The following is a 13042-nucleotide window of genomic DNA, read 5'->3' as shown; positions in this document are numbered from 1 at the left end:
CACTTTTGAAGCAATGAAACCCACCTGGGATGCCAATTGTGCAAAACATTACAATGACCTGAAATGGTGTAGAAAAAGTGTTGGTGTGACCAAAATGTTTGCAAATCCCCTTAATTGAAACTCTGTAATGTGAACTTTAACACAATATCTAAATTATTTGATTTGTAACTTTAAACTGTGGAACCCCGGGAGATTTTGGATTTTTTTGTTTTTCTATAGGGTGACCCGGTGGCGCAGTGGGTAGCACTGCTGCCTTGCAGTTAGGCGACCTGGGTTCGCTTCCCGGGTCCTCCCTGCGTGGAGTTTGCATGTTCTCCTCGTGTCTGCGTGGGTTTCTTCCCAAAGACATGCAGGTTAGGTGCATTGGTGATCCTCAATTGTCCCTAGTGTGTGCTTGATGTGTGTGTGCCCTGCAGTGGGCTGGCACCCTGCTTGGGATTTGTTCCTGCCTTGAGCCCTTTGTTGGCTGGGAATGGCTCCAGCAGACCCCCGTGACCCTGTTGTTGGGATTTAGCGGGTTGGATAATGGATGGATGGATGTTTTTCTCCAGCTTTTATTATTTATTTATTTATTTTACTTCTCTCTGCACTGGCCAACTGACCTTGTCCTTGTCCTGACATTTAGAGAATAATAAAATTACAATTCTTTATTTAAGGATTGTATTTCTCTCAGTTGGTTTGCATGTTCTCCCCGTGTCTGCGTGGGTTTCTTCCTGGTGCTCCGTTTTCCTCCCACAGTCCAAAGACATGCAGGCTAGGTGGATTGGTGATTCTAAATTAGTGTGTGCTTGGTGTGTTTGCGTGTGTCCTGCGGTGGGTTGGCAATCTGCCCGGGATTGGTTCCTGCCTTGTGCCCTGTGTTGGCTGGGATTGGCTTCAGCAGACTCCCGTGACCCTGTGTTCGGATTCAGCGGGTTGGAAAGTGGATTTCTCTCAGTTATATATCTGTTTTATGTAAGTGTGCATTTCCTATTTTAATGTACTATTAATGCATTATTGTTCTTATCTAATTTTAATTTGTAGTTCTTTGAATGTAATTACTTCTTTGATATTTTGTAAAGCACTTTGAGCTACACTGTTTTTATGAAAATGTGCTATAGAAGTAAATGTTGCTGTTGTCAGAAATGCAAATTCTTACACTTAGAGGGCAGTTGGGTGGCATGATTTGCTCGAGGTCACACAATGAGCTGGTAATGCGGTGGCAAATGACACCAATTTGACCCGTGACCACTTCTTTAGCTACATATCCACCCACCCTGTCCTAGCTGTGCCACTTCAACCAGAATTAAAGAGACTATTTTGAAGGTAACGATAGATGCAGGTTGACATCAATTAAATTGTCCTCACCACTTAAATAGTAGCCATCCTGGCAAGAAAAACATTGTGTTTCTCCTCTGCAATCGTTGCAGTGTTTTGGACATGCAAAGCACATGTGTCTTTCATTATCTTCATAGGTCTTCTGTGGGCAGCGGTGGCGGCACTGTTGTCTGTACCTACATTAGACAGAAACAAATGGAAGACATTAAGTGTTACTTTATGCTTTCTTTGTAATTATTTTACTATGAGGTGCTTTAGCTTTACACATCTCTGTGCCTGTGTGGGTTTTTCCTCCATCATCCCTAATGCATGTGGATTAAGGAAGTCGCGCTGCCAGAATCTCACTTTGTAGTTTGCCTCGTTGAGTTGCCGCCACGTGATTGGCTGATTAAGTCCTTGCGTTAACGAGCAGTTGAACAGGGGGACTGTACCTATTAAAATGGCTGGTTACAGATTTGGGCTCTTGTTCAGACAGCAGACGCCACTTGGTTGTTTCACAATAATTAAGATCAGGTATATAAGTAGGTTTCACATTTCTGTTATCATTTTAGCCCTAAAATAGTGACTTAACATCAGGGACCTATTTTATTGACCTTAAGGTTAGTGTTTGGGTAAGGGGAAGACCGTCTCAAGTGGCATCCACTTTCTGAACAAGACCCCATATTGGAAGCAGGTAGCTCATTTTTCCTCCTCACACACCTCATAACCAGGGCTGATGCCATCATGGAGTCAGTCTGGCTCAGGGCTCACGTCTGGAAAGATGTTATTGTGTTTTTCTTTGAAACATTTTGTTGCTTTGGGGAAGGTGCCCCAAATCTCAGTAGTCTATTTGTCCTTTTGTTACTATTTCTGATAATCGTAATTCCCTAATGCTCTAGAGCAGGGGTGTCGAACTCCAGGCCTGGAGGGCCGCAGTGGCTGCAGGTTTTCATTCTAACACTTTTCCAATCAGTGACCAGGTTTCAATGCTAATTCATTTCTTTTCCCTTCATTTTAATAGCCCTGTGCTCTGACTCGATTCTTTTCTTCATGAAATGACAGGCAAACAGAAATGAGACGTGAAATGAGCTGACAAGTGACCAGCTAAATTGGGGCTTCAAACTCCAACCAGTTACACTCCAATCACTTACGTAACGAGAAGCCGGTTCTTGCTGGTAATTCTATTCGTCTGAGGTGGGCTGACGCCCTGCCCGTGGTTTATTTCCTGCCTTGCGCCCTGTGTTGGCTGGGATTGGCTTCAGCAGACCCCCGTGACCCTGTGGTTAGGATATTATGGTGTTATTTCAGTGCCACTATTCTGAGCGCACGTAAAAAAATATTGCAAGTGCAAGTGTTGCATTTTGAGGAGAAATTTATTTTGAGCGTACAAAAGCTGAATTTGAGTGAACAAAATTCATTGCTGCGTGCAAAAAATGTATTTCAGTGTTTGCACTTATCCATATACACACACACAATAGCACCCCCTCTCGCTCAGTTTTTCATTTGCGCTTGCTCGCAATGTGTTGCGCTCACAACATTCTCTGCTGCAAGCGCTCAACTCTCTGTACACCGTTATAAGTGTGCCACAAAACCAACCAATCACAGACTTGGTTTCAAAAATTCTGATTGGCTCTTACGGTCTCCAATCAGCTCGCTAGCTGCTGCATTCCGGAAACAGTCCGAAATGTAGCTAAATCCAGCTAAACTCAATTAAACTCACCTGATACTGTGGTGTAGTATTATTGGAGCCATTATTTGATTCTGCCATCTCTTCTTTGGCTGCACAGTAAATCAAAACTCCCTCTATCTGCAAGAAGCGAGGCTGAGTGGACAGTGTTTCCGGTGTCCGGAATGCAGCAGCTAGCGAGCTGATTGGAGACCGTAAGAGCCAATCAGAATTTTTGAAACCAAGTCTGTGATTGGTTGGTTTTGTGGCACACTTATAACGGTGTACAGAGAGTTGAGCGCCGCAGAGAATGTTGTGAGCGCTAGCAACACATTGCGAGCAAGCTTAAATGAAAAACTGAGCGAGAGGGGTGCTATTGTGTGTGTGTATATGGATAAGCGCAAACACTGAAATACATTTTTTGCACGCAGCAATGAATTTTGTTCACTCAAATTCAGCTTTTGTACGCTCAAAATAAATTTCTCTTCAAAATGCAACACTTGGACTTGCAATCTTTTTTTTACGTGCGCTCAATATTTTTTTACGTGTGCTCAGAATAGTGGCACTGAAATAACGCCATAGGATATGGCAGGTTGGATAATGGATGGATGGAATTAAACTTGTTATTTAATTCCACAGCTTGTTGCTGCTGTCATTCTGCCACAGCAGACATTTCCAAAACTGTTGATTTTCTGTTTTTTCTAAGAACATCGTCAAAATGTTTTAGTGACCTGAGAGATCAACCTTACTGAGACCTTCACCTTTCTTTATTTTCAGATATTGTGTGATGGACACAGGTGAGCTGGTCATGTGGCGGCTTGTTTCTTGTCTCATTATTGTTTTGGTTGCTAATTAAGGAAAAAGAAACAACTAAGGGGCCTGAGTCAAGTGAATTAAAACTGAGGGAAAAGAAGTTCATTAGTAGCAAAAACTGGTCACTAATTTAGAAGACGGTTAGAATGAAAACCTGCAGTTACTGCAGCCCTCCAGGACTGGAGTTCGACACCCCAGCTCAAGAAGTTGGCACTATGTCCTAATGCCTTTTTTCTTTCTCCCTCTGTTATAACATTATTGATGTCACTGGTGGTGTCCATCCACCTGCACTTGCCTCTTCCTACCAGAAGGTCTTAAGACTGAAAGATCAGCCATCTTGAGGCAGTTCAGTTGAGAACTTGTGTCTGGAAAGACGTCTCCATAATTATTATTCATTTTTTTAAAATTTCGATTATATCAGGTCACCAGGATGGTGCCTCAACTCTCTTTATCATTGTCTGTCTATTCTCTTACGATATACAGTATATATGTAAAGATAGATAGATTGATAGATGGTGTGACAGAGAGGGGGCGCTATCGCTCCTTTGAACCCCTGTCCACGACTCCAGACACCAGGGAAAAGTCCAAATGATGACTTTATTTTTATGCCACAGTGCACAAAGCACCGTCTCCTCCACTATACTCATATAAATAAACAACCAATAACAATAAACCAATCCTCTGACTCCCAGACACATCGTCACCCTTCCACCCAGCTCAGCTCGCCGTCTGGGAGCTCCCACAGTCCTTTTATCCTTCCTGATCTGGAAGTGTTCCCAATCCCCAGTCCACGTGATTCTTCATCACTTCCATGTCAGGTACGAGTCCTTCTTCCTCACCCCGGAAGCACGTCGCTCTTCCTTTGACGCACTTCTGGGTTATAGGGCACAAATGAGTCTTCGGTCCTCCCTGCAGCTCCCTCTTGCGGCCCCTGTGGTATCCAGCAGGGTCGTGTATAAAAACTACATAGTCCATGACTCCCTGCTGGTCTTCGGGGCACCTCCATACTGCAGGGAGGGCTCCATCTGGCAGCCTGGGGGTATTTGGCCGGCCAAAGAGCACAATGGGTATGGCACAAAAATAAAAATCACCCATCCATCCATTATCCAACCCGCTATATCCTAACTACAGGGTCACGGGGGTCTGCTGGAGCCAATCCCAGCCAACACAGGGTGCAAGGCAGGAACAAATCCCCGGCAGGGTGCCAGTCCACTGCAGATAAAAATCATTAAAATTCAAAAATGAATCAAAATGAATTAAGCAGATGACAAACACATTTCTGACACATCAGACAGCACAATGTTAAAAGCTACGGGACACGTACCGCAGGAGTTAAAATGGTCTTCACAGCTGTCACATTTTCAATCCTTGCTCTTGAAAATTCCAGTTTGTTAGATGGCATACAGAAGCCAAATCACTAGACTGGTGGGAAATGAACAAAGGGAAACTTCCCCAAGAAACTTTGAAACAATTGTTGAAGGTGAGTAGAGGGAAACTGTAATCAGTCAAATCAGTGAACTGTTTCAGCACAAAGAACATCAAGAGTAACTCAATGAGGCGTCGCTGAAATTCTTCAAGGGAGCTAAATGTAAACTGATCCCACGACAACATGCCTTGACTTGAGCCATACAAATGATTGCCGTAAACTACTCTATCATTTAGGTAAAATAAAAGATTTCAGTGATAAGTGCATTATTTTATATTAACATGTTGTATTTTTGTGTTTTGTTCACATAAGGATTCAGGTTTTTTTAGATTGATTTTATTTTAAAGAAAACAACATTCCATACAATCAAGTCGAACTTAACAAACCAGAAATCAGCCCCCGCCCGAGAGAAAAAGAGGAGAGCCAACAGCAAGTCTTTAAAAACAACAAAGGTAGGAGAAAGTCATTTCCCTGATATAAATGATATTCTAAGATTTGATTAATTAGACCAGCGTTTCTCAACCTTTAAGTATTTGTGACCCGAGTTTTCATAACAGTTTTAATCGCACCCCCCTAAACATTTTTTTGAAAGGATCCCACTAATACCAATTTGTTCTTTTTTAATTAATGATATATCATATATGCATATTTTATTATGCCTACTTAACTTTTATCGACATTTATCTAACTCTATATTTATTTTTCTAGTATCAGAATGTAGTTTAAGTTAATTTGTTTTGGTTTCAATAGATGTATTTTTCATATTTTCGATTCTTGTTTTCTTTTTTTCACATTTTCATGCCCCCATTTTTGTTACTTCGTGCCCCCCTAGGGGGGTCCGCCCCACAGGTTGAAAACCACTGAATTAGATATTGCCATATTTTTAGAAAGTTTTGAGCAGATCCTCTTAGTGAGAATTTCATTTTTTTCCAATTTCAAATAGTACAGAACATCAGTTACCCACTGATTTATAACAAGTGGGCTGGGATTCTTCCAATTGAGCAAAATATACCTGCGTGCAAGTAGAGCGGTATAAGCAATCACAATCAATTTGTCCTTCTCCATTTTAAGCCCATCCGGGAGCCCACCAACCACAGCTGCTAATGAGTTAGGGTTGTTTGTGTCTGTTTGGCTTTCAAAATGTTTTATCCAGAATGATGTGAACTTGGTACACGCCTAGATCATGTGACCCAGTGAGGCGGGAGCTTGATTGCAATGTTCACTGGTTAAATCTCGCCCTGGATACATTTTGGACAATTTTAAACAAGATAAATGTGCCCGATAAAAGATTTAAAGTTGAATGATTGAATGCTTTGGGAAAATTGAGCTGGAGTGTATTCTGTGCATGGCTGCCTTCCACTCCTTTCCTGAGATATTAACTGAAAGGTCCTTACCCCATCAAACCCTGGGATCTTTGAAAGGGAGAGACCTTATGATGTTTTTATATATTGTGGTGATGCTGTCTGAGTCTTGAAGACTGATCAATATTTCTTCTGGAATAGAAATGGGTGGTAAGTGAGGAATAGTAGGTAGGTTCCTTTTAGCAAAGTTTCTAATTTGAAAGTGGTGAAAAAGTTATATTTGAAGCATAATCTCTATTTATATAAACTCTAACGTCTCTCTGTCTATCCACTTTTCACGAGAGAACTACTTAACAGATTTAGATTGGGTTTTTTTCTATAATTTGCTTTAACATTCTGGTTGATTTTGCAATTTCTCTCATTGTTCTAAGTATTGAAGTTTGTTCGCGGGACCGGTTTATTTGTGCCAATACAAGAGAGATGTGCGGCCCTCGACACTCATGCGCTAGCCTCAGGGCGTATCTTACATCTGCTTAGCTAGTGAACGAGAGAACTACTTAACGAATTTAGATCTTTTTTTTCTATAATTTGCTTTAACATCCCGGTTGATTTTGCAATTTCTCTCATTGTTCTAAGTATCGAAGTTCGCTCGCGGGACCGATTTATTTGTGCCAATACAAGAGAGATGTGCGGCCCTCGACACTCATGCGCTAGCCTCAGGGCGTATCTTACATCTGCTTAGCTAGCGAACGAAAAAACTACCTAACGAATTTAGATCTTTTTTTCTATAATTTGCTTTAACATCCCGGTTGATTTTGCGATTTCTCTCATCGCGCTAAGAATCACAGTTCGTTTGCAGGAGCAATATATTCGTGGTAATCTGAGACAGAGGCTGCGAGCTGAGAGGAGGAGAAATCTTGACGTCAGGAATGGCGAGTCGGTCTACCTCTGTATTTCGGAGCATAACTTAACTCCGCTTAGGTAGTGATACCTTTTTGTTTATTAATTTTTAAAGTTTGTCCTGTTTCACTACTACGCGGGTGGAACTGTGGGGGACGGCTAGTTGTTCATAAGATGAAAAGACATTATTTATACACAGATCTCTAACTGTTTTAATCCCGGACGTTTTCCAAACATTAAATACTATGTGGCTGCTGCCTCGCAGTTAGGAAACCTGGGTTCGCTTCCCAGGTCCTCTTTGCGTGGAGTTTGCATGTTCTCCCCGTGTCTCCGTGGGTTTCCTCTCACAGTCCAAAGACATGCAGGTTAGGTGCATTGGAGATCCTAAATTGTCCCTAGTGTGTGCTTCTTGTGTGGGTGTGTGTGTGTGTGCCCTGCCGTGGACTCAGTTCACCGATTTGACTGATTACAGTTTCCCTCTACTCACCTTCAACAATCGTTTCAAAGTTTCTGGGGAAGTTTCCCTTTGTTCATTTCCCACCAGTCTAGTGATTTGGCTTCTGTATGCCATCTAACAAACTGGAATTATCAAGAGCAAGGATTGAAAATGTGACAGCTGTAAAGACCATTTTAACTCCTGCGGTACGTGTCCCGTAGCTTTTAACATTGTGCAGTCTGATGTGTCGGAAATGTGTTTGTCATCTGCTTAATTCATTTTGATTCATTTTTGAATTTTAATGATTTTTATCTGCGGTGGGCTGGTGCCCTGCCTGGAAATTGTTCCTGCCTTGCACCCTATGTTGGCAGGGATTGGTTTCAGCAGACCCCCGTGACCCTGTGTTAGGATATAATGGGTTGGACAATGACTGACTGGTAGGTTTGAGAGGATAGAAAAGGCGATTAGTGTGTAATGGAATGACAGATAAAAGCTTCTCTGCCTTGAACCGCTTCCTGCATTGGTTCCAAATTCTGAGAGATTGATGGACAATTGGATTAGTAGTGTTGGTAATAGATTGTATTTACTGGGGCACAAAGCAGGCATATCAAGAAGTGCAGCAAGATTTTATTTCTACTGTAGGCTTGTGGATGATCATTAGTTTGTGTCGATGTCCAGGTCTTTACAGCTTGTATATTTGCTGCCGAGTAATACAATGGAAAGTTGGGTAGTGCCAGGGCGGCACGGTGGCGCAGTGGTAGCGCTGCTGCCTCGCAGTTAGGAGACCAGGGTTTGCTTCCCAGGTCCTTCCTGCATGGAGCTTGCATGTTCGTGTCTGCGTGGGTTTCCTCCCACAATCCAAAGACATGCAGGTTAGGTGGATTGGCGATTCTAAATTGGCCCTAGTGTGTGTTTGTGTGTGTCCTGCGGTGTGTTGGCACCCTGCCCAGGATTAGTTCCTGCCTTGTGCCCTGTGTTGGCTCCAGCAGACCCCCGTGACCCTGTATTCGGATTCAGCAGGTTAGAAAATGGATGGATGGATGGGTAGTGCCATGCCACCTTCTGCTTTTGGTCATTGTAGAGCTATCCTTTGAATGCTTGGAATTTTCGAATTCCAAATAAATGGGGTTATAATTGAGTCTTATTTCTTAAAGAACAATTTGTTAATGTATATGGGGATGCTCTGAAATAGCTTGAGAAGGATGTTCATCTTGACAGTTTTGATTCTCCCTGCTAATGTGAGATGCAGAGTAGACCATCTGTTTACACCTTCTTTCATTTTTTTCCATGCAGATAACAAATGTTTGTTGAAAAAGATCTTTATATTTGCATGTGATGTTTACCCCTAGGTATTTAAACTGATCTGTTAACATAAATGGAAAGGTGTCCAATCTAATAGTGTGTGCTAGAGAAAAAGCACAAATTAATGTTGAGTTCAGATATCTTTAAAATTCTGCTAGGACATTGAGGAGTTTGTGGGTCAGATATATATATATACAGTACCATATCATCTGCATATACTAATATTTTCTGATCAAGTCCTTCTCTGGCAATCCCCTTTCTCTCTGATTTATTAAAGGATGAAGTGATGGTACAGTATATTAACACACTGGTTCACTTCATGCACTGTTCTTCTGACAAAGTCAACGGTTAGTTTCTGAATTCAAGTAGACTCCAGCACTAGGTTTGGGCTTTTGGTTCTGATTTGTTTTTGCTCCCACCTTTTAGGTTTTTAATTATTTCTGATCTCCTAGTTTTGCCTGGCCACGTCTCTTTCTTGATTAAGCATCTCCTGGTTAATTGCTACCTCGCAATAATTCTTGGACACACCTTGTGTTCCTACATATTATGGCACACCTCCACAATTACCCTTTGAAATTTGAAGTGTCAAGAACATAAAATGACATAACAATGGATTGCAGAAGGCAGAGTTAGCTCCTGGGTGGGATCACTAGTCCATTACAGTCCCACACTTAGACCCATACTCGGCCAATTTTCACTCACCAATTAACCCATTTATGAATAAAATAATGTACATTTAGCACAAACATGCTGATGGGGTTTGTGTACATCCTAGTATAGACAGCCCAGTCCTCTGTATACACAGTACCAACATGCCTTCTTGTGTAAAAACAATGTCTTGCAGGACACATATGCTAGTTATGGATTTGTTAAATAAATGAACATTTGCCTGTGCAAGGCAAATTACCATCGGAAGGAAAATATTAATGCTGTTTATTTTAAAATAATCCAGCCTAATCAAAACATTTGCCTCTGAAGGCAACAGGATTCAGACAAGAAATAGGTAACATACACAGTCGAGAGGGAAGTGTACTGTATGTAAGAAACTGATACTTACAAAAAATAGCCTTCTATGCAACTGCTGCAGAATTCTGGATCATCTGTTCAATTATAAAATTAGAGATTTTTACCACAGGAATCTTTGGACACAAATAGCGCAATATATTTAGTATGAGTTCTCTTACAGCCAATATACAGTATACTAGCTGTACTACCCAACTAAAACAGGCTGAAATTTGAAGAATCAATGTAGACCCCAGCATTAATGTTTGCATTGGAATGTATTTTGTAATACATGTAGTAATGAAATTCATTACAATTGTCATTCCAACAGATGGTGCATCACATCATGTTTCAACCAGGGTTTCTCCCCTAGCTGGAGTTCAAATTCATGTTTTATGGCACTTTTCTTCATTTTTGATTCTTTTACTTATGTTTATTTGCATCTTTCTTTATTTTTGATTTGTGAAAAGCTTCCATTGTTATGTTCCACATGTTTTGTGGGTAGCTTCCCAAAAGGCGGGGCTACCTGTCAATCACTTCTAGGAACTGCCCTCTGCCCTACAAATCTGGAGGTTCTTCAACAGTTGCTAGTAGTTCATTGTGAGTACACTTCGGAGTGGTGAGGTCCTGTGTTGTGCTTAGTGATTTACTGGATTCTGGGCCTATTCCTCTGTATTTTGACTGTTCTTGGGATTTTGTAATTTGATTTTGAATTTGCTTTTAACAGGCTCTGCGTGCCTTTTGTGCTCTTTAGAGCTTTACAAAACATTTTTCTTGTGAAGAATAAATATCTATATCTATAAAGTTCTTTTCGCGTTTGAAACGGAAATTATGTATGACCACAGAACATATTATAATGCACTCGCGCACTCGTGTTTGAAGTGGAAATTACGTATAACAGTCAGGTTACACAGAGAAAGGGAGACAGAAGCAGATCGAGAGAGATGGCTCGCAGGCTCGCTGATCAACGAATACGACAATCACATTTGAGGGCCTCACAAACACCCAAACAACGTGCTGAACAGAATCGAATTCGACGGATGCAGTATTCACAGGCTACCACGTGACATAGGCGTCAGGGTCTGTATATGGAGGGATTCAATTATAACATTGAAAAAGATCATTGACTACATCCAAAAGTTACAATAGAAGAAATGGACATCATGTGTGAGTACTGCCAAGCACAGAGGGTTACATTTGAATCACGTGGGATGTGTTGTTCAGATGACAAGGTGAAAGTAACACCTTTAAGCCATCCACCTGAACCGTTGTTGTCTCTTATTTCTGGCGCAAATCCACATTCAACTCATTTTCTACAGAACATTAGGAAATACAATTTGTGTTTTCAGATGACATTGTTTGGCATCACGGCTGCTACCGAGGAGTCTGGCTTTATGCCGACATTTCAAATGTGGGGACAAATCTATCATAGAATTGGGTCATTAATGCCGTTGCCTCATGAGAGCCACAAATTTTTCCCTTCCACTCAGTGAGTGAAGCCACTGGGTGATCTGCTAGTATTTATATACAAAGATTGTTGTTTGCCCTTGTTTGCCCATCTTACTAGCTGGGTTTAATGATTTCCCCCCTCTAGTGGGCATTTTTAGGATTTTGTGCTTGGAACTCTTAGTTATGACACATCACAGACATTTGTAGTAATAAAATGTATTATTACAAATATTTGTGATGTACCTTCTGTTGGAATGATAAATGTTTTGTATATGATTGTGTTATATGTCATTTGGTATGGGATTAATAAAAGCAGTGCTAATGTTTGTGATGTGCCAACTATTGGAATGACAAAAGCAATGCAATTTATTGCTAAAAATGTTTGTGTTACACCAACTGTTGGAATGACAGAGACATAGACAGACTGACTCACAGACACTTGTCTTTTTATAAAGGTGGATAACTTTCTTATAAGGAAAATCTGTTTAGTTTAACTTTTTCAGGGTTGATATCGACTTTTGTCAAAAGGAGGAGTTGACGATGGTAATCGACTGTAAACTGTGACAAAACCAACCATTATGTTTTAGATGGACTCTCGTTGCTAGAAGGAAAGTTAGATTCATTGGTTTGACCGAGATTTCCTGCACTCGTGTGAGTAGCAAGGCGCAAACAGCAGCAAAAATGGCACTGACATCTGGCGAGAGATCAAAGCGAATGCGTAAAGCAAAACGCTCCGTGGACGACATTTTCCTATTATCTCTGACCTGGACTATGACTTGTCAGACTCAGATTTTGATACAAGTGACCGTAAACAAACGTGAGATTTCAGCTTCTGCCAATTGATCCCCAGTTAATCACTGTACTGACAAATGTTTACCAGGGAGGACTGCCACTTAACAATAAGAGGTAGAAACCAGATTGCAATGCACTGCGTCCCAGCCACGCAAAGACAGCCTGGCCACACATTCTTGGAAAACTGGTAGCCACAGCATGCAGCAACAAATGTTTTATGTTGATTTCTGTGTGAAACCATCGCTTGTCAGAAACGATGTTTTTTTGGAAAAGATATTCAACCCTCAAAGAGTTAAAGTAATAGAATCTATCACAAACTGCAATAAAAATTATCCTTTCATTCGTTAATTTTCCAAATACACTTATTCCAATGTAAGGTTTTGGGAGGTTGGGACTTGAGCAGCTATATGATCCAGCATTGGATGGAGTGTCAGCCCATTCCAGATAGAGAACTACAGTTTATGATAAATAGATTAGTGTAAAATTGTAAAATATCATAGACTACACAAGTTGGCTGGCATCCCAGGAGGGGGATGGAAGGAGGTGGATGGGCCTTGGTTGGTTAGCGGTACCTTTCCCAGATGGGAGGCCATTATAAGAGAAGGATGAAGGGAGGCTGCCCCCCCCTACCCCATCATCCAGGGGGCCATGTTTTCCTC

The 13042-nt window shown here is 41.3% G+C and overlaps 1 protein-coding gene across 1 annotated transcript in view; it reads right to left on the bottom strand.

Annotated features, from left to right (window-relative positions):
• Positions 1-13042, bottom strand: part of LOC120541377 (proprotein convertase subtilisin/kexin type 5) — a 91700-nt gene that overhangs the window by 58102 nt on the left and 20556 nt on the right. Inside the window, exons 4-5 of the mRNA XM_039772941.1 lie at positions 10198-10240; positions 1348-1493 (exon numbers count right to left, since the gene is read on the bottom strand). Coding sequence (XP_039628875.1) covers positions 1348-1493; positions 10198-10240 — 189 coding nt within the window. The remainder of the gene's footprint in view (positions 1-1347; positions 1494-10197; positions 10241-13042) is intronic.

Source organism: Polypterus senegalus, chromosome 12 (assembly GCF_016835505.1).
Source record: "Polypterus senegalus isolate Bchr_013 chromosome 12, ASM1683550v1, whole genome shotgun sequence".
Taxonomy (NCBI): Eukaryota; Metazoa; Chordata; class Cladistia; order Polypteriformes; family Polypteridae; genus Polypterus; species Polypterus senegalus.
This window is presented reverse-complemented; position numbering and strand designations above follow the sequence as displayed.